This window comes from Pleurodeles waltl, chromosome 12, assembly GCF_031143425.1.
Source record: "Pleurodeles waltl isolate 20211129_DDA chromosome 12, aPleWal1.hap1.20221129, whole genome shotgun sequence".
Taxonomy (NCBI): domain Eukaryota; kingdom Metazoa; phylum Chordata; class Amphibia; order Caudata; family Salamandridae; genus Pleurodeles; species Pleurodeles waltl.
This window is the reverse complement of record NC_090451.1, coordinates 655,405,152-655,430,065: the sequence shown is the minus strand read 5'-3', so window position 1 is coordinate 655,430,065 and position 24,914 is coordinate 655,405,152. Positions and strand designations below refer to the sequence as shown.

Sequence of the window (24,914 nt, the reverse complement as noted above, 5' to 3'; positions counted from 1 at the left end):
TATTAATATGGACCTTATCCAGGTATAAACACTCTACCTCCCACACCAACACTCAACTCCCAGACCATTTCCTGTTAAATCACCACCTGACCCAGGGAATCAAAATTATATTATCCATAGCTGCCAAATGTTCAGTTTGCTTATGTCTGACATTCCCATATGTGTAGTGTGTTTATGTGTGACTTTTAAAGCCTTATGAGAGACACTTTATTGTTAGTGAAATAAGACAATTGCATCCATGCCAAGAGTTTGTTTTTTTAGAAATGACACCCTTTTCTCGTATGTGATGGTCCTTAAGGTGTGAATTAACTCAGGGGCACTTTACATGAAGATCAGACAAATTTTTATTTAGCATGGTGTAGTGTTGGGGGCCCTAGGCCCTCATGCTACGAAATAAAGGTGACGCAGAGACTGTAGCATGGTTGTAGGAACTGGCCACGGGCACGTGCGCCTGGCCTTTTTTATTGGCAGGGTCACCTGACAGGTGACGCCTGTGTTGGATGGATTTGGGGTGTGTGTGTGTGAAGCCAGCCCTCAGCCGGATGGCTGGTGGAACACTAGAACGTGTACAGCAGGGCACTACATCCCTCCCAAACTTTATTGAGGAACAAAACAACAATGTCCAACCTGTGGGAGAGAAACAAAGACACCAAATATATACAGAGTCTTTTCAGGTGGTCCGCCTTACCTGCGGCATGGAACAGGTGCAGCTGGGCACTCAGCATCACAGCACGCCTTCGTTGTTCAACCAGACTGCGCTGGGCACGAACAGCAGTGCAGATGACATCCGGATACTTCAGTCGCTTGTCCACGACCTCACAGTTCCCTGGGGATTGTCGGTCTGGTCCCACCTGGGCTCACGTTGTCAAAGTCTATGTACAACTTCTGATGCGGGTGCATCTGGAGCAGTGGGGAGTCCACTGTACACAGTTCTGGAAGGTATTCCGGCTCTGGAGATTGTCCACCTCCTAAGACTGCAGATGACGTGACGGCCTGGTGTACCTGGGTGTCCAGCGGCAGAGCAGCAGCAGGCTTCCCTCTCATGCCAGAACTCCATCGAACAGGAGTCTCCTCAAGGCCCTTTGGCGGGCTGCCACGGGACTAAGTAGACTGTGACGGCCTATCGCAGGCCAAGCAAAGGCGTCGCAGAGGAACCGCCTACAGGACCACATCCTAATCTCACATGGAGCCACAAGGGTGGTTGACGCAGGGTCAGCTTGCTCGAGCCGTCGGGATTCAGGTGCTCTAGCCATGGTGCAACAGTCTTTGGGTGACCAGTCTCTGTATGAGACCTCTGTGCTTCCCGATGCCTGACGTGAAGCTGTCTCAGACGCATCTCTCGTAGCGGGATGCTTCTCTCACTGGAATTGCCTGGAGGCCCTTGCTCCTGGATTGCCACGGGACTGCGCAGGTTGTGCGGGCCAACGTAGGCCTCGCCATAAGAATCACACTGAACTCTCAACAGGGCCAAGTCCAAGTCTTGTGCAATCCCAAGGGTGGATGGTCCAAATGGTCTGGTCTGCTCTCACCGTCAGGTGTCTGGATCACGGGGCTCATGGCAGGTGTTTGGGTGGTTATTATCCACAGTGCCAGAGATGCCTTGTCAGTGTTGGTTCTTGTTGCTGACTCTGGCTCCACTCAGGTGGTACTGTGTACCATCAGTGGTTGGACGATGCACCTCATCAAGATGATGATCTGTTTTTCATCCTTCTGCAGATCAAACAGGTGGCGACGTCTCAGTCGGCGGAAAGATCACTTGAGGGACTTCGTGGCCACCTGTAGGTCTTGCGTGGCCTGTGCAGTTGGCGACAGGGATGCCATTGCGGCCAAGCAGCCATTGACAAGTGGCAGGGTGGTCACACTGAGTGTGTGGGTCCTCCCGCGTAGCTGTCTTCAGTGACGTCTGCTCACCCCGGTGGCTGTCTTGTGCTGACGGATACCTTCTTACTGCTTGCACGAGTCCTTAGTTGTGTTGCTCTTCTTCCTTCCACTTGCGCATCTGTGAAGGAGTCAATCTGTGGTGTGACTGGTCTGTCACACTCCTCCCTTCTTCTCGTCCTTTGTCATTGTAGCATCATACCACTCTCTCTTCTCCTCTTTTCTCCTTGGTGTGGCGTCGTGCCACAGGTCGCATGCTGTGTCACATGGACCTTTCTCTGCACCTCTGCAGGTGCATCTTGCTCTGTTGCAGCCTCTCGCAGAATGAGTCCTGCGGGTAGGACTTGATCCACTCACCCATCTGACCTCTTGCAGGTCTGGTCCGTTCCCAGATCTTCTTGGTGGACCGCTGCTTCACTGGAGGGTCACCATACTCTTCCTACGAGTCTTCTCTTGAGGGTGCCACTCTTGAACCTCAAGACTGCGCTGTCGCAACGTTCGCCCCTTCTTCCATCTGCCTGGCAGGGTTGGTCAGTACGGCTGACCTGGTCAGCAACAGGCCAACGGTGGTCATCTTCTGTGCTGTGTGGCCGCCTGGCATGGCCTCTTGTCCTGTGCGTTACGTCACGATCTTGGGTGCTCCATCCATCTTCTCGGGCTCCTGCCCCTGTTGTCAGCTTTGATGGCACAGCTCTCTGTGCACCTCTGATTTTGTCCCTTTTCCTTCTAGGCGTCTTTTTTTTACGCCTGGCATGTCCCTCTCTTATCTTGCGTGATGTCCATCACTGCTGGGGCATATGGTGTTCTTTTGTTGGTCGCGGCAGACCGCCGCCAGGGGCTGTGCAGGCCATGCGCGCTCTCCTAGTGCCTTGCGTGGCACTTAAGTCCTTAAGTGGGGTGTTGCTGGCAACTTGCTGTTGCTGGTGCTTTAAAATAGAAATAGGGTGCAGTTTTCTTTATTTTTTTTCTTCTTTTCTTTCTTCATTTTCTCCTTCTGTCCTCTTTTTTTTTTTTCCACAAGAAAAGAACACGGCCTCGTGGGACGAGGCAGGCAAACTGCCCGATGCTCTTTGAGGGGGTGAGGCGGACCTGGGCACTCCTGTTTTGCTTCAGTGCAGGTCAGCACCTCTTGGTCGGGTCGCTTGTGCAGAGGGGGCGGCCCTGGCAACTTCTCTTTTGCTTTGGTGGCTGTCAGCACCTCTCCGTGCGTCCGCAGCAGCATTTGCTCACGCTGCGGGCCGCTTTACCTTCCTGGGGATGGGGTGGGGGCGGCCGGCCCCGGCCATTGTTTTATAGTTATTCTCGGTGCGCGACAGCACCTTTGCTTTGCGCGGCCGCAGCAGCCTTCCCGAACGCTGCAGGCCATTTCAGCTGACAAGGGCGGGTGGGGGGGGTGGCTCCGGGAATTATATTTAACTCTTCTTTGGTGCGCAACAGCACCACGTCCTCGTCACGGCCGCGGCATCCCTTCTTGACACTACCGGCCATTTTTTTTTTTTTCTGACAAGTGGAAAGGGAGGCCCTGGGCACTTTGTGCCTCGTGCAGTGCGAGGTAGCACCGTTGCGCTTTCTTCTTTGAGGCAGTTGCAGCAATCTTGACTGAGCTGCAGGCTGCTATGTTGCTCACTGTTCCTTGTTGGTGCGCCACTCCCAGGAGGGTACGATCGGCTGAGTGCAGCCACTTTTGCAGAGAGGGGCATCAGGACAGCCCTTACCATGTCATGTGCCGGCAGGGCTGGGGCTTCAACGCGCCCCTCTCTCCCTTCACAGGCCGCGGCAGCTTCCTCACCACTGCAGGCCTCTCAGGATGTCTGTGCAGGGGTGGCGCTGCAGGCGCGACATGAGCTCCGACTCGCAGGAGCTACGGCAACACACTTCTTATAGTGCAGGAACCTTATGCACTCTCCCACGAGGAGCGACAGGCCGCAGCCGGTTCATGTGTGGGGCAAACCCACTCATCGCCATTGTAGTGTTGGGGGCCCTAGGCCCTCATGTTACGAAATAAAGGTGACGCAGACACTGTAGCATGGTTGTAGGAACTGGGCACGGGCATGTGTGCAGGGCCCTTTTTATTGGCAGGGTCACCTGACCGGGGATGACTGTGTTGGATGGGTATGGGGTGTGTGTATGAAGCCAACCTTCAGCAGAGTGGCTGGTGGAACACTAGAAAGTGTCCAGCAGGACACTACACATGGGTAAGTTTGATGGTCTGCTCAGAAACAGAGAATGTTGCAGGTCCTCTTCTACAGTTCTAAAACAGACAGTGCTGGTCTCTAGGCCACATCTCGTCCCGCCTATCTCTTCTTCTTCCTGTACAGTTCTCCAATCAGGTCCCTCTTTTACTGCAGTGTAGAATTACCCAGTTTTTGGCATATATTTAGAAGCTTTGTGTTGGGGCTGGACATCCACACCTGTTTGATGCCATGTTTTGAGCAAAGGGTGTGCTTTTTACATTAATTAGGCGGATGTGTGCTTTTGTGTTTCACACTTCAAATCTCTGTAGTTCGCTTTGGTCTGGATATGAGTTTCTGTGATAGTGGGATAGTTCCAAACCAGACTATTTCGAGAATACTACACATCCCCTTATACACTAGTGCCATCTTGTGGCCTTCGATAAACACTACTCGAAGCTCGGTTTTTATGCGTTCTGGCAAATTGAAAAACTAAAACTACAGGTTTTATCGCTCTTCGGGACATGATACTTTTGCATGACAATCTCGGGCATTGCGGTAATGCGGAAAAAATACCGAAAATGCGTTATTTTAATGTGAGATGCGTGGCACTTGGCGGGGCTGATTATCAGAATGGAAAACAGACAAAACCAGATCCGTCCATTCGAGGCGGGAATGATTATGCTTCTCTCCACGCATCATACTTAATTAACAATACTTGCAACCCAAGGGAACATTGGGCCATTTTTTTGGGGGGTGGGGAAGCTAAATTGCCATAGACTACACACACACATCGGAAGCATATTCTACCCCTCATACCTTACATGGCATTAACTTGTAAAATTGCTGAACATAATCTTGAGTTCACTCTTGATTCTATACTAGTATACCTTTACTTCATATTTGCATACAGGTAGATTTTGTTGGGAGCGTCACAGAAATATAGAGCCAGGCAAACAAGAACCAGCCCAACAATCAAATCATAAATACAATTTAAACTTTTTGGTTAACTTCTTATTTGCTTTCATAATTTTCTTTTTTCGTTATGATGTGTTGTCATCTCCTAATGTTTTAATGTCCTTGTTTGAAAAATTCAATAAACAAATTTGGAATTAAGAAATATATTTGTTTCGTCTTTTTGCATGCTCTTTGGCACCATGTGCCCATTCCTCAGGTGCGCATGGGATGGTTTGCAGTGTCCTCCTGGTCGCTGTAGCAGCACCTCTTATGCCCCTGTGGACCCTTCTACCACCATGACAAACTCTTGCAAAGTGATTTAATCCTCAGCATGCACAATATGTTTTCCGTGTGTCTGATGGTCATCTGCTTGTTGTGTTCACTTCTTTAATACTCTAAGGGTGCTCCATATCCTTTCTCTCCAGGCCTCCTCTGGGAACATCTTTCGCAGAAGGTCAGTTTCGAATAGCATCAACTGAATCCATCTTGATGGGTTTAGAGTCAACTGACTATGCCTTTGCTAACGTACAAGCGAGTGCGTTTTTCATTTTGGCTACCCTTGCCTTAGACTACTCGTGTGACCTGCCAAGGACAGCTGTGTCAGTTGGAGCTCACGGATGATGAGACATCTTAAGAATGATGACTGTCAGCCTTGACAAAATGTACGCCTACTGCATTAATTCCATTGACTGTAAATATGCTCGTGAATGCTCTCAATCTGGCCTAAAAGTTGTGACTTGACTCTCGTCTCACAGTTGAGCTGCACGCAAGACGAGGGTTAAAGTGCTCCTCACATCACCCACCGCTGTTTTGTAAATGGACTTGTTCCTAGTGTTGGGCACATTCTGAGTTTAGGTTGCCTATCTTCACTGCCCACTGGGGTGACACTGTCGCAGGTGCGGGCAGTTTGCTGAAGGGTGGTAGCGGCACTCTATCCCACCCATGGGTATGCTCGGTGGAGGAGCAGCGCCAGATTGTACCAGGGCAGGAACTAGTCCACCAGGGTCACCTTGACTACCTTCATCCATTGTGGCACCTCTTTGCCAGAGGCACCTCGAGTTATTGGACTATGACACTCACCTCCTTGGAGCATTTAATGCTGTGTGGCGCCTTGAGGCAGGCACGTGGCGTAGAGGCTATAATTCTGTGTATCACCCTCAGGGGACCTGGTTCCACATAAAATACAGGTATGCATTCTCACCATCATCCAGGCAGTGTCGCTACATCTTTGTATCCATGGTACATGACAATTTCCCTCTCCCCTAGTGATGCCCTTTTAGTTTTTCCCAATTCACATCACACCCAGTGACAAAGATGAAGTAAGTTAGTTGTCACCAGCAGGCCATCATACTTTGCAGTTCTCTCAGACAGCAGCATGCACTTTCTAAACCGATTCTGTGTGCTGTCTAGCGCCTGTGCTCCCATACCTCCTGCCTGTCAAGGCACTAAGTGCAGGGTGCAGCATGAAACAGTATGCAGCAGCTTACAACACTTGAAGTACCAGGCTGGGGAATGATGGGCGTGCTTCCCTGGAGTGCCATGCATTGCTAGGGAGGCCCGCTTTCCATGATCACTTCACAGGACACTGCTCCTGAGACACTGCACATTCGGAGCCATCAGAAAATATTTTTGGGAGAGGGTGGGGTTATGAGTCGTGGAACACTTTTAGAGAGATTTATTCCATACGGTGCTTCTCTAAATGAGGCCCCTAGTCTTCTTAAAAAATGTAGCGCTCAACAGTTATTGAGCTTATGAAGTGTGTGCATTTTGCCATGAGAATATAATAATATTATTTGAGATAAAACTTCTATGAAGGTTGCCGTGTTAGTATGTCCTTGGTGCTCATTTCTTCTGTTAAGCCAGTTGCAAAATTCTGACATGGAGACAGCCAAGGCTAGAGCGGCAGAGGGAGAACCTTGTTGATGCAAGATCAACTAATTTGGTTAGGAGAGCCAAGGCTGCAAAGCAAGACTTCTGAGTCCAAATCCCTCAATTTTCATATTGTATCACATTTTGGGGAGCATACCACAATACATTTTTTTGTCTCTAAGGGCAAAATCAAATGTGTCTTATCAGCTGGACTGCCTGTTAACCAAACTGGGATAATGGAGTGCTGTATTAAAGTTTATAGTGGCTTACTGGATTTAGTTATTACAAACTACTACAATTATATAACAATTAATTGCAACATAAACTCTTTATGCCAGCACTAGAAGTACGCACAATGAAAAAAATCACAGTGCAGAAGTTCTCATCCGGCGTCTTAAGTTCAAAAGTTTTACCTTACTAATTAAAAATTATGGATGTCATTTAGGGAACCGTGGCTTGAACCTTAGATTCAGAGGCAGCAAAATCAGTGACCTGAGCACAGCAGCTGCTCGCCATCATTGGGCGTCGGACTCTATCCTTGCTTTCTGCCATTGTCATTACACTAATAAGGAATAATTTGAATATTTAACCAGTGCACTTTCAGAATCTGTGACTTTTAAAAAAATCTATCTGAAAAGTGAGCTTTAAAATGCACCATTTTACCTCGTTTGTTTAAAAAATGCTTCCCTAGGAAAGGTCACGCTCGCTCATCACAATTCAGGCCAAGTATTACACCCCATAATTTTAAAGCACCACCAGCTACCAGTGCAGACACAGAAGATAAACAGTATTAAAGTCCAGTGTTTCCCAGTCTCCCCTCTTTGTTTCATAGCAGACTCAGCATGTAGTGTTTCTTTACACATTAATGTAGTTGTGGATTTCAATGGCAGCAATCCTCTCCTTAAGCCACAAAAGTGGAACATTTGTGTCTCACAAGCGATGAGTGCAAAGCAGGGGACAATCACTCAAACAGTGCGTCAAACTCACAGAAAATAGGATGGTTGACTAACCCAGGCCTGGTGTGAGGCAGGGAACATGTCGAATCTGTAGCCTTGTTAATAGTGTATAGTGAAGGATGCAATAAGTAAATACTGCACGCTGCAGTGCCTTGTTCGAGACTTGGCTTGTGCTTGCCAGATACCCTTTTATTGGTCCAGCAGGACATGCATTTCAATACAGTGCATGCATTGGGCATAGCTGCCAAGTTTCCCAGGTCCATGCGTGATGTGCTGCTCTAGGTCAGTTTTTTTCCTTTGAATTCTGGGACTTGAAGTCCTGTTTTATAATGGAACAGGCAAGACTACAAGCCCCAGAATTCTAAGAAAAAAAACTGACCTAGAGCAGCACATCACGCATGGACCTGGGAAACTCGGCAGGGCTGAGGGTGGCAGTAGGTTTGCCGTCTAGCCGGATATATACCAGCATTTTAATGTTCCACGTGGTATAAAAATTAGGAAAATCACCTAAAGTGGTATATTTTCCCCTTATCTGTAAATATTTTAAACTGTAATTGTAAGAAGAAAACACTTCAAAATGTGTTCTACAGCTGCCATTATGATCTCTGGCAGATAATTAAGCAAATACAGAAATGTCATGCTAAAAATGACTACAGACACTTCAATATGAAGTTCTACTTAAAGCCAGTGCTTTAAATGGGCCGGTACTCGACGGTACTAAGTACCGGCACTTTTCTGTTTTCACACTTTGAGTATTGGAATTTCTCTTTCGCCAAAGAGAGTACCAGTACTCAGAGGAACACGATGGGAGAATCAGTGGTCAGAGCACCACTGTACATCCTGCATCGATCGATGTTGCTCTAAGCAGAAACCTCTAATGGACCATCAGCAGCTCATGTACTTTGTCAGGGCTGCCCGCTGGTTTTGGCAGGTTGCATCGCTGGGCGATTAACAGTGCAAGACCCATTGACACTTGCCAGTAAATCCCACTTTAGGTATGCGATGCAGGGCGGACTGCCTGTCCCATGCAAAAGGGGACATTAAATTCAATTAGTGTAAAATTATTATAATTTTTTTCTTTAGCAGATTGGAGTGATTTCGAGCTACATTAGACTTTGAAAGGCAACAGGTAGTGTGAAAAAGCACCCAAGTTCTGTGTGGACACAATTTTAGAAGGGAAAATAATTACACTTCAATCAGTTTCCCTCAGTGCCCATAAGGGAGGGAGAGAAAGTGAAAGGAGGGAGAAACAGGTGAGAGAGGGTTCGGAGAGTGAAAAGAGAGAGAGAGCAACAGATATTAATATAACTAAAAGGGACAATTTTTAAAGTGATGGAATTTTTTAACACTTGATAAGACGCTTATGCAACAGGGTTGACTGAATTATGTGGCAAGAAAAGGCAAATTGTGCAGCCTAATGGGGAACATTATATGATAGTATTATTTCACTATTTAGTCATTTTTACATATAGTAACAATGTCTGGGAAACTATTTCACCTTATTAGTACCAGTTTAATACCCAAATAAAAGGTGACCAGCCAACCTTTGCAAAGGGCCTTCCACTGCACAGGAACATGTTGCTGTGTTTTTACTAACTTTTGATCTGTTTAAACTGGAAACAAAATTTGTTTGGTAAAATCTACAGATTATGAGGAGTGATGGTTTATGTGGCAAATGCAGCAATTCCAATTTAATACTGAAAACATCACAGAATCACATAATTCCAGTGGCCCTGAATATAGGGTTGCAAACCAGTACCCTGAAATACAGGCATCAAGTGTTTGACTGCTGAGACAAGGCTAATACTGTTTAACACTTATTCTCTGGCAGGTACCTTTTTCTGGTATATGATCGGTATGAATGTCAGTCTGCAAAGGTAACAATGATTGACTGGTGATCTGGCTGAGTTGTCTATCTTGAGTTTTGCATGTGCACCTTTAGACAATACAAAAGGTGATGGATATAGAAAGGAGAATAGAGACAAACGGGAAGTAGGCTGAGGAAGGAGTAATAGGAATGAGGAGAAGAGTAGAAGAAAGAGTGAAAAGAAGGTTCTAAATAACAAGGAGACAAAGATGAGAAAGAGTGATAGAAGAAACAATGAGAGGAGAAGACAAGAGCAATATTAAGTAAAAGACAGGAGAATTCAGACAAGGAGTGGCAAAGATATAGTTAAAGAAAGGAGGAGGAAAGAGACTGATGGAAAGGATGAGAGAACAGAAGAAGAATGAGGGAAATGAGATGAGAACGCTGCAGTTTTTAATTTAAAATGAGTTACAAATGCACTACTTTAAGGGAGTTTCACTTAGGTGAAGAAACAGCTTAGCTCTAAAATTGATTTCAATACTATTTTCCTCTTATCAGGTTACATGGTGAAATGAAGGAAAAGTGAAACAATAATGATGGATATTCATGGCAAATATTTAATAGAGGCTCTTGGGCCCTTTATATACAAATAAAAACACACAGGAGGAACGGTGAATTCAATTTCAACTTTATCATTAAGTCAGATGACTCGCAATAACATAGGGTAATTAAATAAATCATCAATACTTATTTTCTTAGTCACCACATGGAGTTCCTCTACATTTGTTTTTGTTATTCTAATAGCTTCCATCAATGTATGTCATTATTTTGTACCTTTTAAACTGACTAGTCCGTCATTCAGTGAATAAACATCATTATTGAATTCAAGAGAATCACAAAAGGCACTTTAAAGGAACATCCATAGCTGAATAAACAAGAAATATATAGTTGATAAGTAGAAGCAGAATCTGTCATAACTAGCTGGATCATGGTATGCCCATGTCTAGATTTCTTCCTCAGACGCACAGTAGCCATTAGTGTGGAAAAGTGAAAATGCAAATGTTGTGCTTGTGCCATAACTCTAGAGCAATCTTCAACCAGTGGAAAAACGTTGCTACATTTATTATTTTGCAGATGGAAAATAATAATACAGACAGCAAAAATGGCTCTGTGTCATCATGCGGAATTATGCACTGAGAAAGTCTTACTCTTGTTAATACATTCTTTCTCCTAGCCCTGCTCCTAGCTCCACCCCAAAGTGCACTCGTAGTCAACAGCTTCATTTGGCGAGTGCCTGCACTTATTTTTTCCCATTTAAAGCACTGCCTAAAACCCATGTGCGGGCCTCTGCAGAAGGTTAATGAATTTCCAAGACATGTTATACACTACAGCTTAGGAACAAAAAAAACTGTGAATAATAGTTGTTGCACAGCTAATATAGTCCTTCTTGACATAGTGCGGCGAATTTTGGATGTAAAAATGGTGGCCATTTTAGTGAGGGACGAGTGGAGACGTGAGTTGAAACAGAAAAAGGACGTTACATCGGCGTGTGGTCCAGCTAATGATTCAAATCTCACGCCATCTTGAAATAGAAAGCCTAGTCTACACTGGAATAGTAAGACCGAGAGGAATACCGAGCCCGTTAACAAGGAGCCGTAATATCTAGTTATGGTAGTTGGCTTTTCATTTTTATAGAATTTAATCAAGCACAAACAGCAAGCATGTTTACTACATAGTTAACATGTTTTAATGTATAGTGTAATTAGGAAACGTAAAATAATTCAAGATAAATATTGTTAGTAAACCTTGTTTTCTTGCCGTCTTGCAAGTATGAAACGCAAACACTCTGAGACGGCGGTTTCGGTATCGTTTTTACAGGTATATGTTGTTGGCCAAGTCTTTGGTCGTCACTTCCTGTGCCGGTAACGTGACTTCCTGCGTTTCTTGCACCCACTGAAGACAGTAACCGGTGGGACATTATGGAGGGAGTCGGAAGGTTGAGTTTCTGGGCTGGTGGGCCCGCGCCTGGCGAGTTTTACCACCTTCCGGGGAAGAAGGAGACATGCGGACCCATCACCCGTACCCTGTGAGTTTGGTGCACCGGGCGGTGGGTGGAACTGGGGAGAGGCCTGCTGAGTCATTCCGGATGAGCCCTCTGTGGGACCCAGGTGGTTTCATGGTTGTGCTCTGCTTTTGAGAATCAGCGAAGGTGCTCTAGATCCGAAATCTGATAGCGCTGCGAGGCCGTGTGAGTGGCAGAACCTAAGCTATAGATATAGCAAGGTACTCTAATGTAGACGAAATGTCAGGAATTGGACGACACACCTTTGCAATGTTCAAAATATTGGCACCGAGATCGCTCAAAACGTGGCTAGGTGATAGTGACATTTACGTAACGGTGGGAAATGTAATTTTGTATCCCCTTAATTCCTCTGATGCCACTTTATTGTCAATATTTTAAACCACTTGAGGGAATTTAGAAAATGAGACCAGAGTGTGTATATGACACTGTAGTGGGTGATTGGGGAGTGACTGGAGACAATATCTGTAGGTATATTAACATGACAGTCTGACATTTGTGTTGTCTGGTATAATATTGCTTATTTCTCCCGAAGGAATCCAATGGTGACAGGCACTTCTGTGCTTGGCGTCAAGTTTGATCGTGGAGTGATAATTGCATCAGACATGCTGGGGTCTTACGGCTCGCTAGCTAGATTTCGAAACATCTCACGGCTCATGAAAGTAAACGATAACATAATCCTGGGAGCATCCGGAGACTACGCTGATTACCAGTACCTGAAACGGAACCTGGATCAGATGGTGTAAGTATTGTTATTCTCTATAGCTCATTATTTAGAGTTTGGGTAGACACACAAATTCCCCACCAGATCAGTACTAAGGTGAGGACCAGAGTCTCGTAAACCTGTTGCTAAGTACGTAACTGCTTTTTCTTTGCAGAATTGATGAGGAATTAGTTGGCGACGGCCACAACTACAGCCCAAAAGCAATTTACGCCTGGCTGACGAGGGTCATGTACAACCGCAGGAGCCGGATGAACCCACTCTGGAACACAATTGTCATTGGTGGCTTTTACAATGGGGAAAGGTTAGTCTTTGCCGTTTTGTGTTGGTTTAGGTCTCGCAAAGTAACATAAATCAGAAGTAGGAATTATTCTTGATCATTTGACGGTTGTGCCTCGTTGGCAGTAGTAGAGGACTGGTTTGTTACGTGTATTTGTATAGCGCCAAGTCACGCGGGAGGGTGTCCTGGTACAGAAGCCGGGGCTGTATATGCCGACCCAGGATTATAGTTACTTATTGGGAAATGTTGCTCCTGCTGTTCGTAGAAGCAAAAAAGGAGGTTCCTATCCATATCTTTATCACTGTATTTCGTTTGGAGTAGTAAAGAGCAATACAGTTCCATGTCTGTTTTATCCGTGTTCTTTCGCATAAATATATTTTTGCTTTGGTAAAGAAAGAATCACTTTGTGCACATTGTTTGAGGTTGCATTCTAACCCGACTTGTTTTGTTTATATTCAGCTTCCTTGGTTATGTGGACAAGTTAGGTGTTGCGTATGAATCTCCTACCATTGCAACCGGATTTGGTTCCTACCTGGCACAGGTATGTGCCAAGATAAAATAATGTTTGCATTGTTATGACTGTACTTTCAAAGTTTAACACTGGGATCAGATTCCAGAACTAACCTCCAAGTATAAAAAAAAAAAAAATCTCGTGTAGGTGCATAGAACATGACGTCCAAGCATCAAAGTTTCAGTGACTTCATTGGAGCAGACGTGGTGGTAGCTCCTATTAGGGCACCATGACCTCCCTTAATCTGCAGGAGAGTTCCAAATATGAGGGGCTGTAGGGTACATCCTCCTGCTGCCCTAGTGGTACAGTCCGAAATCTCTGAAAGAAAATCTGTATCTTCAACATTATTTCGAAAGTATATATACATATATTTTTAAAGTAATGCGTGGTTGTCTGTCTTACAATCACAGATCAACGTTAAAACATGAGAACTCTGACAGGAGAGACTAGGCTTTGATGCAAGGAACTTTACTAGAAAACACTTGTGCCTTATTTAGCACTAGGAGCTGTTTCTTTTGGTCACGATCCGATAAGAATGTCCATTATTGTTACATTGGGTGCTATCTTTCTGAATGTTTCTCCATTATAATCTCTTTAAGGGTGTACAGCCTAATCACATTTTGATACCTACAAATACCTGTGCAGGTTTCTGACTAACTTGTTATTTTAATGCTGTCTTGGCCCTTTCTAAACACAAGAATCATGCTTGAGCCCTACTTTGTTTAATATTTATTTAGCGCCACTAGCTCAGATTGTGAGATAGTGTGGAGACCTTGCCATGTGTAGATGACACCCAACTCCTCATCTCATTTGGTCCTGATAAAATGAAGGACAGATTTGCGGGCTGCATGAGAAAAATTGCTGTTTGGATGAATAAGAACTGTTTCCAGTTGAACAGTGAGAAGACAGACATCATGCTATTTGGCAAAGCAATACATTCATGGTCAGCAGACTGGTGGCCTTCAGAACTTGGCACATCCCCTTAGCCCAAGTAGGTGGTAAAAAATCTTGGAGTAAAAATAGGCCAGTCGTTTTCCATGAAAGACCAAGTTAATGCCACTTGTAGCTCATGTTTTGCTACAATGAGACTTTTGAAAAAAGGCCTTGCTTTGGCTCCTGGACACCTCCAGAAAAACCCTTGTCCAAGCTCTCTTAATCAGTGGCCTTGACTATGGGAATGCCTTGCTGGTAGCAGCTAACACCCTACAGTCCAAGTTGCAGGTGGGGCAGAACACAGTTGCATGGCTGATCTGCAGTCTACAAGCTCGGTCACATTCCATGCCCTTTTTAAGTCAATTACACTGGCTGCCTATTAGAAAGTGAGCTGTTTGTAAACTCTGCTGCCTGACGAATAAGGCACTTCACAAGGCCCGTCCTGCTTACCTATACTCACATCTAAGTCACTACTAGCCCTGCAGACTCTAACAAAGCACTCTTGCTGTCCCCACGCATTCGCACCTTCTGGTTTGGAGGCAGATCCTTTTCATATACAACTCCTTACTGCTGGAATAAACTTCCTTTTAATCTCTGTATTTTTCACTGATTTTCGAAAATTAAAAAAGATATTAAAAACGTACTTGTTTAGGGTGCCATACCTGCCAGATCAGCAGATAATCCTTCGGGAGTGAGTTGTGCACTCTATTAAGAGACAAATAAATAAGAAATAAATGCTTTGTTAGTGTGGCTTTAAATCCAGATCTTTGTGACGGGGGTGAATGTTTGCATTGTCCAGCATTCCATCCGTCATCTGTTCTTTTTGCTTTTGTCACCCTAAGTGGGAAGGGAATGCCCAGACCTGAGTCTTGTGCTCACTACACCAATGGATTCAAACTAGCTTGGCTGATGAGGGGTGTGATACCCCGAAATCGGTCACAGGATGCTTGTTTCCTGTCCAAGGAGGACCTGGCTTGGCAGGTTGGGCTGGACTGTTCCATGCGGTGCAGGGTCAAGACTGATTTGCATATGGCTGGGTCCAAACTGGGGTGGCATGGTGGGCAAAAAAAACAATGGCTTAAACCCAGATCTTTGTGACTTGGTGTGAATGTTTGCATTATTCAGCATTCCATCCATCATCTGTTCTGTTTGCTTCTGTTAGTGTGGCAGCCATTGTTTGCGCATGAGCAGTGCAGACTACTTTTTTTGTGGATATATTGACGATTTAGTGCCACACATGCCTTTAAAATGTTAGTAAATCTGTAATCTTTATATACTATTCCTTTTGTATTGTCTCTTACTACAAATATAAAATGGAGTTGTGGGTTGAGATTATCCTGCTAAATGACAGTAGACTGCTTTACATGGGAAATGTTATTGCATTATGCATATTTTCTCTGCTTTGTGGCAGTGTTCAGTGTCAGTGACCAGTGGTCATTCAACTACCATATTAGAACGTCATCTATTTTGACTTGTTTTGGGGTCTTCGATATTGATGGTTTCATGAGGTGTTTGTATTTATTATTTTTTTTGTGTGTGTGTGCAGCCGTTGATGAGGGAAGTTGTGGAAAAGAAACCCCTTCTAACAAAAGACGAGGCCCGCCAGCTGATAGACCGCTGCATGAAGGTTCTGTACTACAGAGATGCTCGCTCCTACAACAGAGTAAGTGCATGGGAAGGCATATAGCTATTGGATATGCACACACTGGCATTTGTGGCAGGCATGAATTAATAATGCACTTTTCAGTACTTGGAACTACATTTATGGTCTAAGGCTGCATTATTTCTGCTATCAAAGGGGTTTCGTCGTAGAATAGTTCATAAATGTCAACTAAGCCCATGGGTGGTGTACGCCCGTAATAGTTACTCGAAGTGCGATTTGTTTTTGTGTAGTTAGTTTGAAAAGTGTGCTTTTTTCCAAAAAGAAAAACGCATATTCATACAGTAAATGAAACTTTACTCTCGTGGGTTGTCTACAGTTTATAAAAATAAAAAATAAAAGAACTTTGTCATGGAGTTCAGATTTTTTTTTGCCTCATACCTGTCGAAGTGAGAGATCTTAAAACCAGTGCCCCAACCTTCAGCTAAAAGTGGTTCCAGGTGGCAATTATAATGTTTGTTTTGATCCCTTCCAGTAAGAGAATGCCAATAAAACTAAGGACATTTGTAAATCTTACAGCGTTTACATTATGACAGCCTCAAACCACTCTGTCAAGTCTGGAGACTAAATAGCCAGTGGCATAGAATGATGCATTCAATAGGTATGATACTGTTAAGTGCTGAGTCTATACATCACACTGGATGAAAATTGTATTTGACCTGAGTAATATCATATCTGCCAGCAAACACCCCTATCGCCTTAAAATATGGGATATGAAACCAGTATTTTTGTTGCAGTAAAGGCATGTTGCATATATTTTACGGCTGACAACTCACTCCATAAAGAATGACCTTAATAATTTCCCCTACCCTTTGACCAAATTGAACCAGCTAGTGAAGTACGGGGTGGGTGTAGGAGGGTATGACGTCGGTGGGTAGAGACGATAATGGAAGAGTGCTGAGTGAGGCTTGATGTACCAGAGAGGTGCAGGTGTGTGTGTGTGAGGGTGGGAGGAGGGTCAGAATTAAAAGGTTGAATGGAGAATTCACAGATAACTGATGGAATGAATACCAGAATAACGGGGGAGGGGAGTACCAGGCGGCAGAGCCATTGCCCTTGGACTATGCAACAGTTGCCACATTTCCTCGTCCTGGACAATGCAGGGGCACAACAGACCCCATCCCCACCCCTTTGGCAAGGTGGAAATCTACTAGAGACTCACCCTGCACTTCGAAAGATGGAAGATGAGCTACCAGATAATGACCTCCTCTGCACTCTGTTCAGTAACATTGTGTGAGGCACACAATTCTCACTCCTTCCGGTAATGCAGGGGGTGTACTTTAAGCAGACGTGGGCGCACTTGCTCTAACAGTTGTGTTTTCAAACAACAACAAAAAGAATTTGCTGAAAAAGCGAAAGTTAAAGGAGCGTTCGCATTAACTGTGGTGTCGATATTGGTAAAACACACAATGTAACAAGCACTTGTTGAATTAGAAGCTGTAAACTGTTGGTTCACTGTGGTGCCACAAGTCCTGGCACCACATCAGCTGCGGACATCAGCGTGATGAAAATTAAGGGACGACTACGGAGTGTGCTTCGCACTTTATGGTTATGAAAGGAGGACTTGGCTGTGTTCTGTTGATTTGTGCTGTTTCAGAAAATGGGTTAAAAAATGTCAGTTTCACAAGTAGAAGAATGCTTGCAAAGTTATTTTCTATTATGTAGGTGGCACAGAATTTCATTTGTGTTCACTTCCATGGGACGTGTTTTCTGTATATTGTTACACGTGGGTGTCATTAGTATTGCGTTGACATTATTAGGTCTGTCCAGCAGACAGCTTTTAGCTGTCTGTTGTCGAAGACTTATTGTACCCAATACCAACACTTCAAATGGACTTTAGTAAGCCCATTGGTTATTATTAGTTGGATTCTTGCTAATCTCGTTTGTTTCTGATTAGATGGCTTTCCTTTCTCTTATATTTGTCCCGCCACTGGATAATAACTACCAGGCTTTTGATTGGTTGACTTGTATCCTCCCACATCATTTAACTACTTTTTTTCTTTAAGCACTGATAGTGCACGGTGTGTCTTGCTTTCTTCCTATGTGCGGATTCCCTCCCACTTACATACCTGGGCTCCTGAATATCCAAGTTGCTCCTCACCCATCCGAGCTTGTTCCTTAAAAACACAGCAACAGGTTTATTTTTTACCAGGTTTGACTACAGAACAGACTTCATAATGTTGGTTTCCTTTTGTCGCTTGAATTCCAAATATTGCATTTAAACCCAGGCATTGGCACACAAAAGCAGCACTAATAGGCTCTGGGAGGGGACAGGCGACTGCACACTCTCAGCCTGTGTCTGAGGCAGATAAGCGACCGAAAAATGCCTCTTCTCCTTTGGGCCCATACATCCTTTCCCTTGGCTGCTGCAGGCACCTAATGAGTGGAGCATTTGTTCCAGTTCTAGTCGTTTAGAAAGTAAATGGCAAGCTTTTTCCTTTACATTTTGTTATTTTAAGTAGTCCGATATTTCTGTTTTCGTTTTTAAGTTTTGTTTAGTTTTCTGCATGCAATTTGAGAAATAAACCATGCAGTTTATAAAGTAAGAAACCGTTCCATGTTCAATTTAAAATAGCTTATCAAAAGACATTGTATTGTGTTTCGTCTTTTTATTTTCCCCTTTCATCTTTCTAACAATGTATTACAAAGAAGCATTGGAAAACCTAACACCTGGCAATGGCATTATAAAGGCTAGACCTATTGGCTTTGCATATGCTTATTTTTTAATGTCGCATTGTTATGATTTGTACAGTTATATCTTTACTGCACCATTATGATGTGTTGTTGGGATGTCTTGGTATGCTGGGCTATTGTTCACTACTGAGGTGCACCCGTTAAAGATTATTGTATTTGCAGTGTTCTGGTATACTGTAGTTTTGTGCTGTACCTGGTTGTATTTCGGTGGACATGCATAGAGTATTCATTTCTGGCGTCTCGGTGTTAATAGGTCGTTTTTTGTTCACGAGCTAGTGTAGCGTACCTGTGCTCTGCTACAGTTTCCCTGGGACCACCAGAGGAAGGGTAGTGTCTGGTTTGTGCTTCCAAGAGGGTGGGTGACGGTTGCTTTTGCCATGCTGGGACTGCGGAGGCCTCCTGTTTTAATTAGGAAAAGCAGTTCCACTAGAGATGGTTTGTTTCATTCTATTTCTAGATTGGTGGCTTGGGTATCTTTGTTGTCACTTCTGTCATTGTGGTGTATTAATGTACGTCATTGTGTCTGTTTAATGATCCTGCCATTGTCTCATCTGGAGTGTAACGTAACGTCAGTTATACTCAGCTGTGTGATGGGTGGCTGTCAGAATTGCAAGAGTGTGGTTGTATATTATGTGTGTACATTGTGAGAGTACAGTTTAATTCTGGGATGTTTTGCAGATTAGTATTGTTGATGAGGACTGGTAAATAATCATGGTGAGGCGAATGGCTCACAACCTTGTCTGTGAGAAGAGAAATTGTAACTATAGTTGTTCACTTAATGTAAGCCCCTTGCATATTGTTGTTTTTATCTGATGGCAATGGTCGGCTATTAAAGGGCTAAAACAAGGGGGGGGGGGGGGGGGAGTGAGCAATTTCGTCTTTAAATGTGTGCTCGATTGCACGCCATTAGTGAGTAGAATCAAAGTTGAAATGCAGAAAGTCTGAAGTCAACGCCCTACTAAAGAAACCTACGGCTGACCCAAGCGACCTGAAAAACTTCCGCCCCATCTCTCTTCTACCTTTCCCAGCCAAGGTAATAGAAAAGACCGTCAACAAACAGCTGACCACCTTCCTGGAAGACAACAACCTGCTCGACCCTTCACAAACCGGATTCCGAACCAACCACAGCACGGAAACCGCCCTCATCTCAGTCACAGACGACATCAGAACCCTGATGGACAACGGTGAAACAGTCGCCCTCATTCTCCTCGACCTCTCGGCTGCCTTTGACACCGTCTGTCACCGCACCCTAATCACCCGCCTACGCTCCACCGGGATCCAAGGCCAGGCCCTGGACTGGATCGCCTCCTTCCTCGCTAACCGCTCCCAAAGAGTTTACCTCCCTCCGTTTCGCTCAGAACCCACCAAGATCATCTGCGGCGTACCTCAAGGCTCATCGCTCAGCCCGACACTCTTCAATGTCTACATGAGCCCCCTCGCCGACATCGTACGCAAGCACGACATCATCATCACCTCCTACGCCGACGACACCCAACTTGTACTCTCCCTCACCAAGGACCCCGCCAGCGCCAAGACCAACCTACAAGAGGGTATGAAGGACGTCGCAGATTGGATGAGGCTCAGCCGCCTAAAGCTGAACTCTGAAAAAACGGAAGTCCTCATCCTCGGCAACACCCCGTCCGCCTGGGACGACTCCTGGTGGCCCACGGCCCTCGGCACCGCACCGACCCCCGCAGACCACGCCCGCAACCTCGGCTTCATCTTGGACCCTCTTCTCACCATGACCAAGCAAGTCAACGCCGTGTCCTCCGCCTGCTTCCTCACTCTCCGCATGCTCCGCAAGATCTTCCGCTGGATCCCCGCCGACACCAGAAAAACCGTGACCCACGCCCTTGTCACGAGTCGCCTGGACTACGGCAATACCCTCTACGCCGGGACCACCGCCAAACTCCAAAACCGCCTGCAACGCATCCAAAACGCCTCGGCCCGCCTCATCCTCGACGTACCCCGCAACAGCCACATCTCCGCACACCTGAGACACCTGCATTGGCTCCCAGTCAGCAAAAGGATCACCTTCCGTCTTCTCACCCACGCACACAAAGCCCTCCACAACAAGGGACCGGAATACCTCAACAGACGCCTCAGCTTCTACGTCCCCACCCGCCCCCTCCGCTCCGCTGGCCTCGCACTTGCTGCCGTCCCTCGCACCCGCCGCTCCACGGCGGGTGGGAGATCTTTCTCCTTCCTGGCGGCCAAGACCTGGAACTCCCTCCCCACCAGCCTCAGGACCACCCAGGACCACTCCGCTTTCCGGAGACTCCTAAAGACTTGGCTGTTCGAGCAGCGATAACCCCCCCTTTCCCCCCTAGCGCCTTGAGACCCGCACGGGTGAGTAGCGCGCTTTATAAATGTTAATGATTTGAAAGCAAGTCTCCCACATCGTACACTTTTAAAAGTTCAAGCAGGTAACTCATATTAATCTTTTCAAACACCCTATAAGCACCTGGGCTAAAGGGGAAATGAAGTGTGTTGTTGAGCTGAATGATGTCAATTAGATGAGAAATGTTGCAGCCCCATATACCTTTAAAATAGAACTGAATTGGTCTGTATCGGTTATTATGGTCTGGCTGTCGCCAGAAAATTATGTCAACATCACTAGAGAGGGGCTTTGGCTCCCACCACACGCACAGAGCAACGAGTACATGTTTTTATTTGGCAGAAGTTGTATGTGTCCACAAATAAAGTGAGGGGCACACACATGATAATGTAATGCTATTAAAGTGTCCTAGGTAACTAGATACTTTATGGTGCTGTTCTGTAGTAACCACACAGATGGGGGGGGTTAGTCATTAACCTACTTGGATTGTTTTTCTGGCTTGACAGTGAATTCATAAACCTGATTTATTGGCATTGCCAATGCCTGTTTTTGTGATGTGGCATTATAGTCTTTTTTTTTTTGCCCATTACTTAGTTAAGATTTTGTATGCATTTAACAGTAAAGTGGGCCTCTAGTTCAAACGTCATTGTGGCGTGTTCCTTTCTTTATGGACGTCAATTACCGTTCGTTTTTCCGTAGGATGTGGATATAATGTATTTTTGAAGTTTGAGTCCTGCATCTTGCATAAAAGAGGGGACAGTACGTTGTTAATTTGTGTCCCGTGAGAGCATTTCAGTGATACATTAGCGTAGCTGAAGTCTGACACGAAGGTACTTGCACTGTGTGAAAGCCTCTCGCATTTTTAAGGTATAGCAAAGCTTGTTAATGCCATGATCGTTAGCCACCTGTTGTTATCCAGAGGCCTTAAATGAAGCTGCGATGTTAGGTTCAAACATGTATGATGTATTTACTAAACTGCGACTCCGTCCGTCATTCATTCGATAATATTTTGTATGATCCTCCTAAATGACTCTGTATTGAGGAATCTTCCATAAGCCTCTCCTAAGTTGAAAATGAAGTGGTGTTGACTGTGTAAACCACAAGTGAAAGTACATGCCGCCTCTCCGTTTTCTTGGAAACGCAGCAGTTAGACTGTTACTGTGTGAGACGTGGCGGGGCCATGGCAGTGGGCCTGCTTCCAAATCTGCAACAAACATATTACTCACTGGCAAAGTTGACGGAAGTGATCATAAAATGAAGCGTAGTTCGTAATGATTCGGCACTCTTGCAGCAAAACTGGGCCATCACACATCACTTACGGTGAGAGTTAGAAACGAGAGTCTTTGATTAATACTTGGGCACACCTTGTTACTCTGGGTAAAGGTAGTGAGCACTGAACCCAGTGTGAGATAGGAGTATAGCTGGAAACCACACGGTAAGGCCATTCCGAACTCTCCTTTGTTCTTTTCCTTCCTCATCAATCAGGACAGTAACTCGGGACTTGTCTTGCAAGCTTTTTTTGCCCTGTAAAGTAAAGCTAGCCTGGACCCTGTAAAGTATTCGCTGATCTTTTCCTAGTAAAAAAAAAATTACATTTACAATCCCTTCGATATTGTCAGGCAGATGGGTCGGACGGAACATCATTCCAAAGATGACTTATCAGTTGCTCTGAGGGATTTGATTCCCATGGATAGTTTTTCAAATGTAATACATTTAAAATAAGCAATACATGTATTTGGGGGCAGTGACGTAATATGTTGCTGTTTGGAAGAAAGAGAATCTTTTATACCTTTCTTCTTGTTCTTTAGTAAGATGCTGGTTTTCAACAAGACCGGGTTTATGGCAGATTTGAACGAGATCTAATTTCAAGGGCAAATTTTGTAGGGAAAAATTATTTTTTTTTTTTTTTTCTTTACATTTTTCTCTCCCTTCTTACAAAAGTTTTGTGTGCTAGGTTGCTGGCAGTCTAAATATAGCCAGAAAGTTTCAGACTTTTCCTCTTTCTTTCATAGTATGAAATTGCAACAGTAACAGACAGTGGAGTTGAGATCGAGGGACCACTCAGTTCAGAAACCAACTGGGATATTGCTCACATGGTCAGGTAAGGCAGCCTTCTTTTTGTGCTTCCCACACTACTGGCAAAACGTCTGCCTATACCGTGCACAGTAACTGTGGTTATATACGCACCATGCCTATTTTGGGGTATTTCTTGTGAAACATTTGGACCCCTATGTATCGAGGACAGTTGCTTAAAGCATATAGCTTACTCCTTACTGGTACAATCCTCGCCCCTGTCACCATGTATGAAGTGCTAACCACAGTTTTTGTTGTTGTTTTTTTTGTCTTTGCAGTGGATTTGAATAACTCGTGAAGAAACCAGCATCTTGTTCTCAGGCCATAATTTCTATGCTCTTATTAAAGTAATACTTCTGTTTCTATTACACATGACCCTGTTGTTTTTTTATTTTTTTTTGTTTGGGCAAATGTATGGTGGGCAGGTGGGGGGTGAGTGATGGTCTCTTAAATGAAAATAAACTTATGGTAATTAATTGCTATGCATCAGTTATTCTGTTATCAGTTTCTCTATCCCTCCCTTACCCTGAATGGAGTCCACCACTCGGGAAAGTGTGTGTGTGTGTGTATATATATATATAAATATATATCAATTGCTATTTAATAAACCCATTCCCCTGGAGGCTTTGGGTAGTATAATTGTTGATGGTGGCCTTTGTAGCACTTACTCAAGAAAAAGGATCTGCCAGAGAAATGTTAGTGATGTACTATAGTTCAGGAAACAAATTTCCAAGTATTGATTTATATTGTTACTAACAGGTGATGGATCAGATTCGGGTAGGACTTCCCAGTACATTAGGTGTATATCTCATAAATGGATAGCTCCTTCTGTTGGGTGGATGCAAATTCCCTTGAGTCAATTTTATGTAGCCATCTCCAGCCACTAGGCAGAAATGCTATCGATCAACATTGGAGAATATTTGAGGAGCTGGATTTGTTCTAAGGGGTAAGATAGACTATTGAAAGAATTGTTTGGCGCACATAACTGTTGTGAATTAAAATGCTGTGCTTTTGAATCCCACCAGCTAGTTTTGTGCTCAGAAAATTACAACACAGTTTTCTTTTCAAGTCTCCTGGTGTGACCAGAATGCCTCACCCCCAAGTCGCTTAGAAGTCTACAATGTATAGAGAAACAAACTCCGTCTTTATAGACATTTTCCTTGTAAAGTGGTTTGGAGGAACAGCAGATATTTCATAACTGACTAGAACACACAAACATTGGAGGAGCATCTGCTAAGCATAAGGGATTTCTGGAAATCTGCCAAGGACACTGATTATATGACATTGGCTTTAGGCTAATTTCAACACCATAATAGTGGATAAGAACATATTTCAATTCTACCGTTTTTGTGAAACCTACTTTTTCTTGAGAGAACCCAGGTTCAGCAATTTGTTACATTGTTTTGATTTTGTCAAAGCATCCAGTCCAGGGCTCGAAAAATCCACTCGCATTGGCGAGTCTTATTTGATCAGGTCGAGCTATTTTTAATACTTACTCATACCTTCTGGCGAGTTGACACTGAACAAGTGTTCTTTTGAAAAGTGGAGGGGAAATAAAAGATGCCTTTAAATCTTGTTCTTATGTCACATTTAGACTGTGTTCACAGACAGAGGTCAAAAGTCAGTTTTTCTTACAATTAATTTTCCTTCCGACCGCAGAGTTCCAGGACTTTGTAAGGCAAACTGTGTGACCTGCTGCTTAGAATGTAAAATAAAAGGATATAGGGTGTCAGGATTTTCCTAACACACATTTAAATGACTAAGTCAACTGTGCAAACATTTCAAAATATATTTCAGTAGTTGTGAAAGCCCTTTTTTTATATTTCTGTGTTGTGAAAAAAATATTTAAATAGGATGAAAACAAATCAGAATACTTTACGTGTTGATGTGCAAAGGATGTTTTCTGAAACCCAATTTTCACAGATTGTTAATACACTATATAGTTGCATCAGTAAAGCTGCAAGTTAGTGGAAAGGTTTTTGGACA

The 24,914-nt window shown here is 44.4% G+C and overlaps 1 protein-coding gene across 1 annotated transcript; it reads left to right on the top strand.

The window, feature by feature from the left end:
• Positions 1 to 11,557: 11,557 nt before the first annotated feature.
• Positions 11,558 to 23,404, top strand: PSMB4 (proteasome 20S subunit beta 4). The gene is made up of 7 exons (XM_069218347.1): positions 11,558 to 11,724; positions 12,254 to 12,460; positions 12,597 to 12,743; positions 13,179 to 13,260; positions 15,710 to 15,826; positions 22,868 to 22,956; positions 23,207 to 23,404. Exons 1-7 carry the CDS (start codon positions 11,618 to 11,620, stop codon positions 23,217 to 23,219), a joined length of 762 nt encoding a protein of 253 aa, XP_069074448.1. The 5' UTR covers positions 11,558 to 11,617; the 3' UTR covers positions 23,220 to 23,404.
• Positions 23,405 to 24,914: the final 1,510 nt, after the last annotated feature.

Coding starts and splice junctions, on each gene's coding strand:
- PSMB4 (XM_069218347.1), top strand. CDS start 11,618: ATGGAGGGAGTCGGAAGGTTGAGTTTCTGGGCTGGTGGGCCCGCGCCT. Junction 12,461..12,596: donor CGGAACCTGGATCAGATGGT/GTAAGTATTGTT, acceptor TTTTCTTTGCAG/AATTGATGAGGAATTAGTTG. Junction 15,827..22,867: donor ATGCTCGCTCCTACAACAGA/GTAAGTGCATGG, acceptor TTTCTTTCATAG/TATGAAATTGCAACAGTAAC.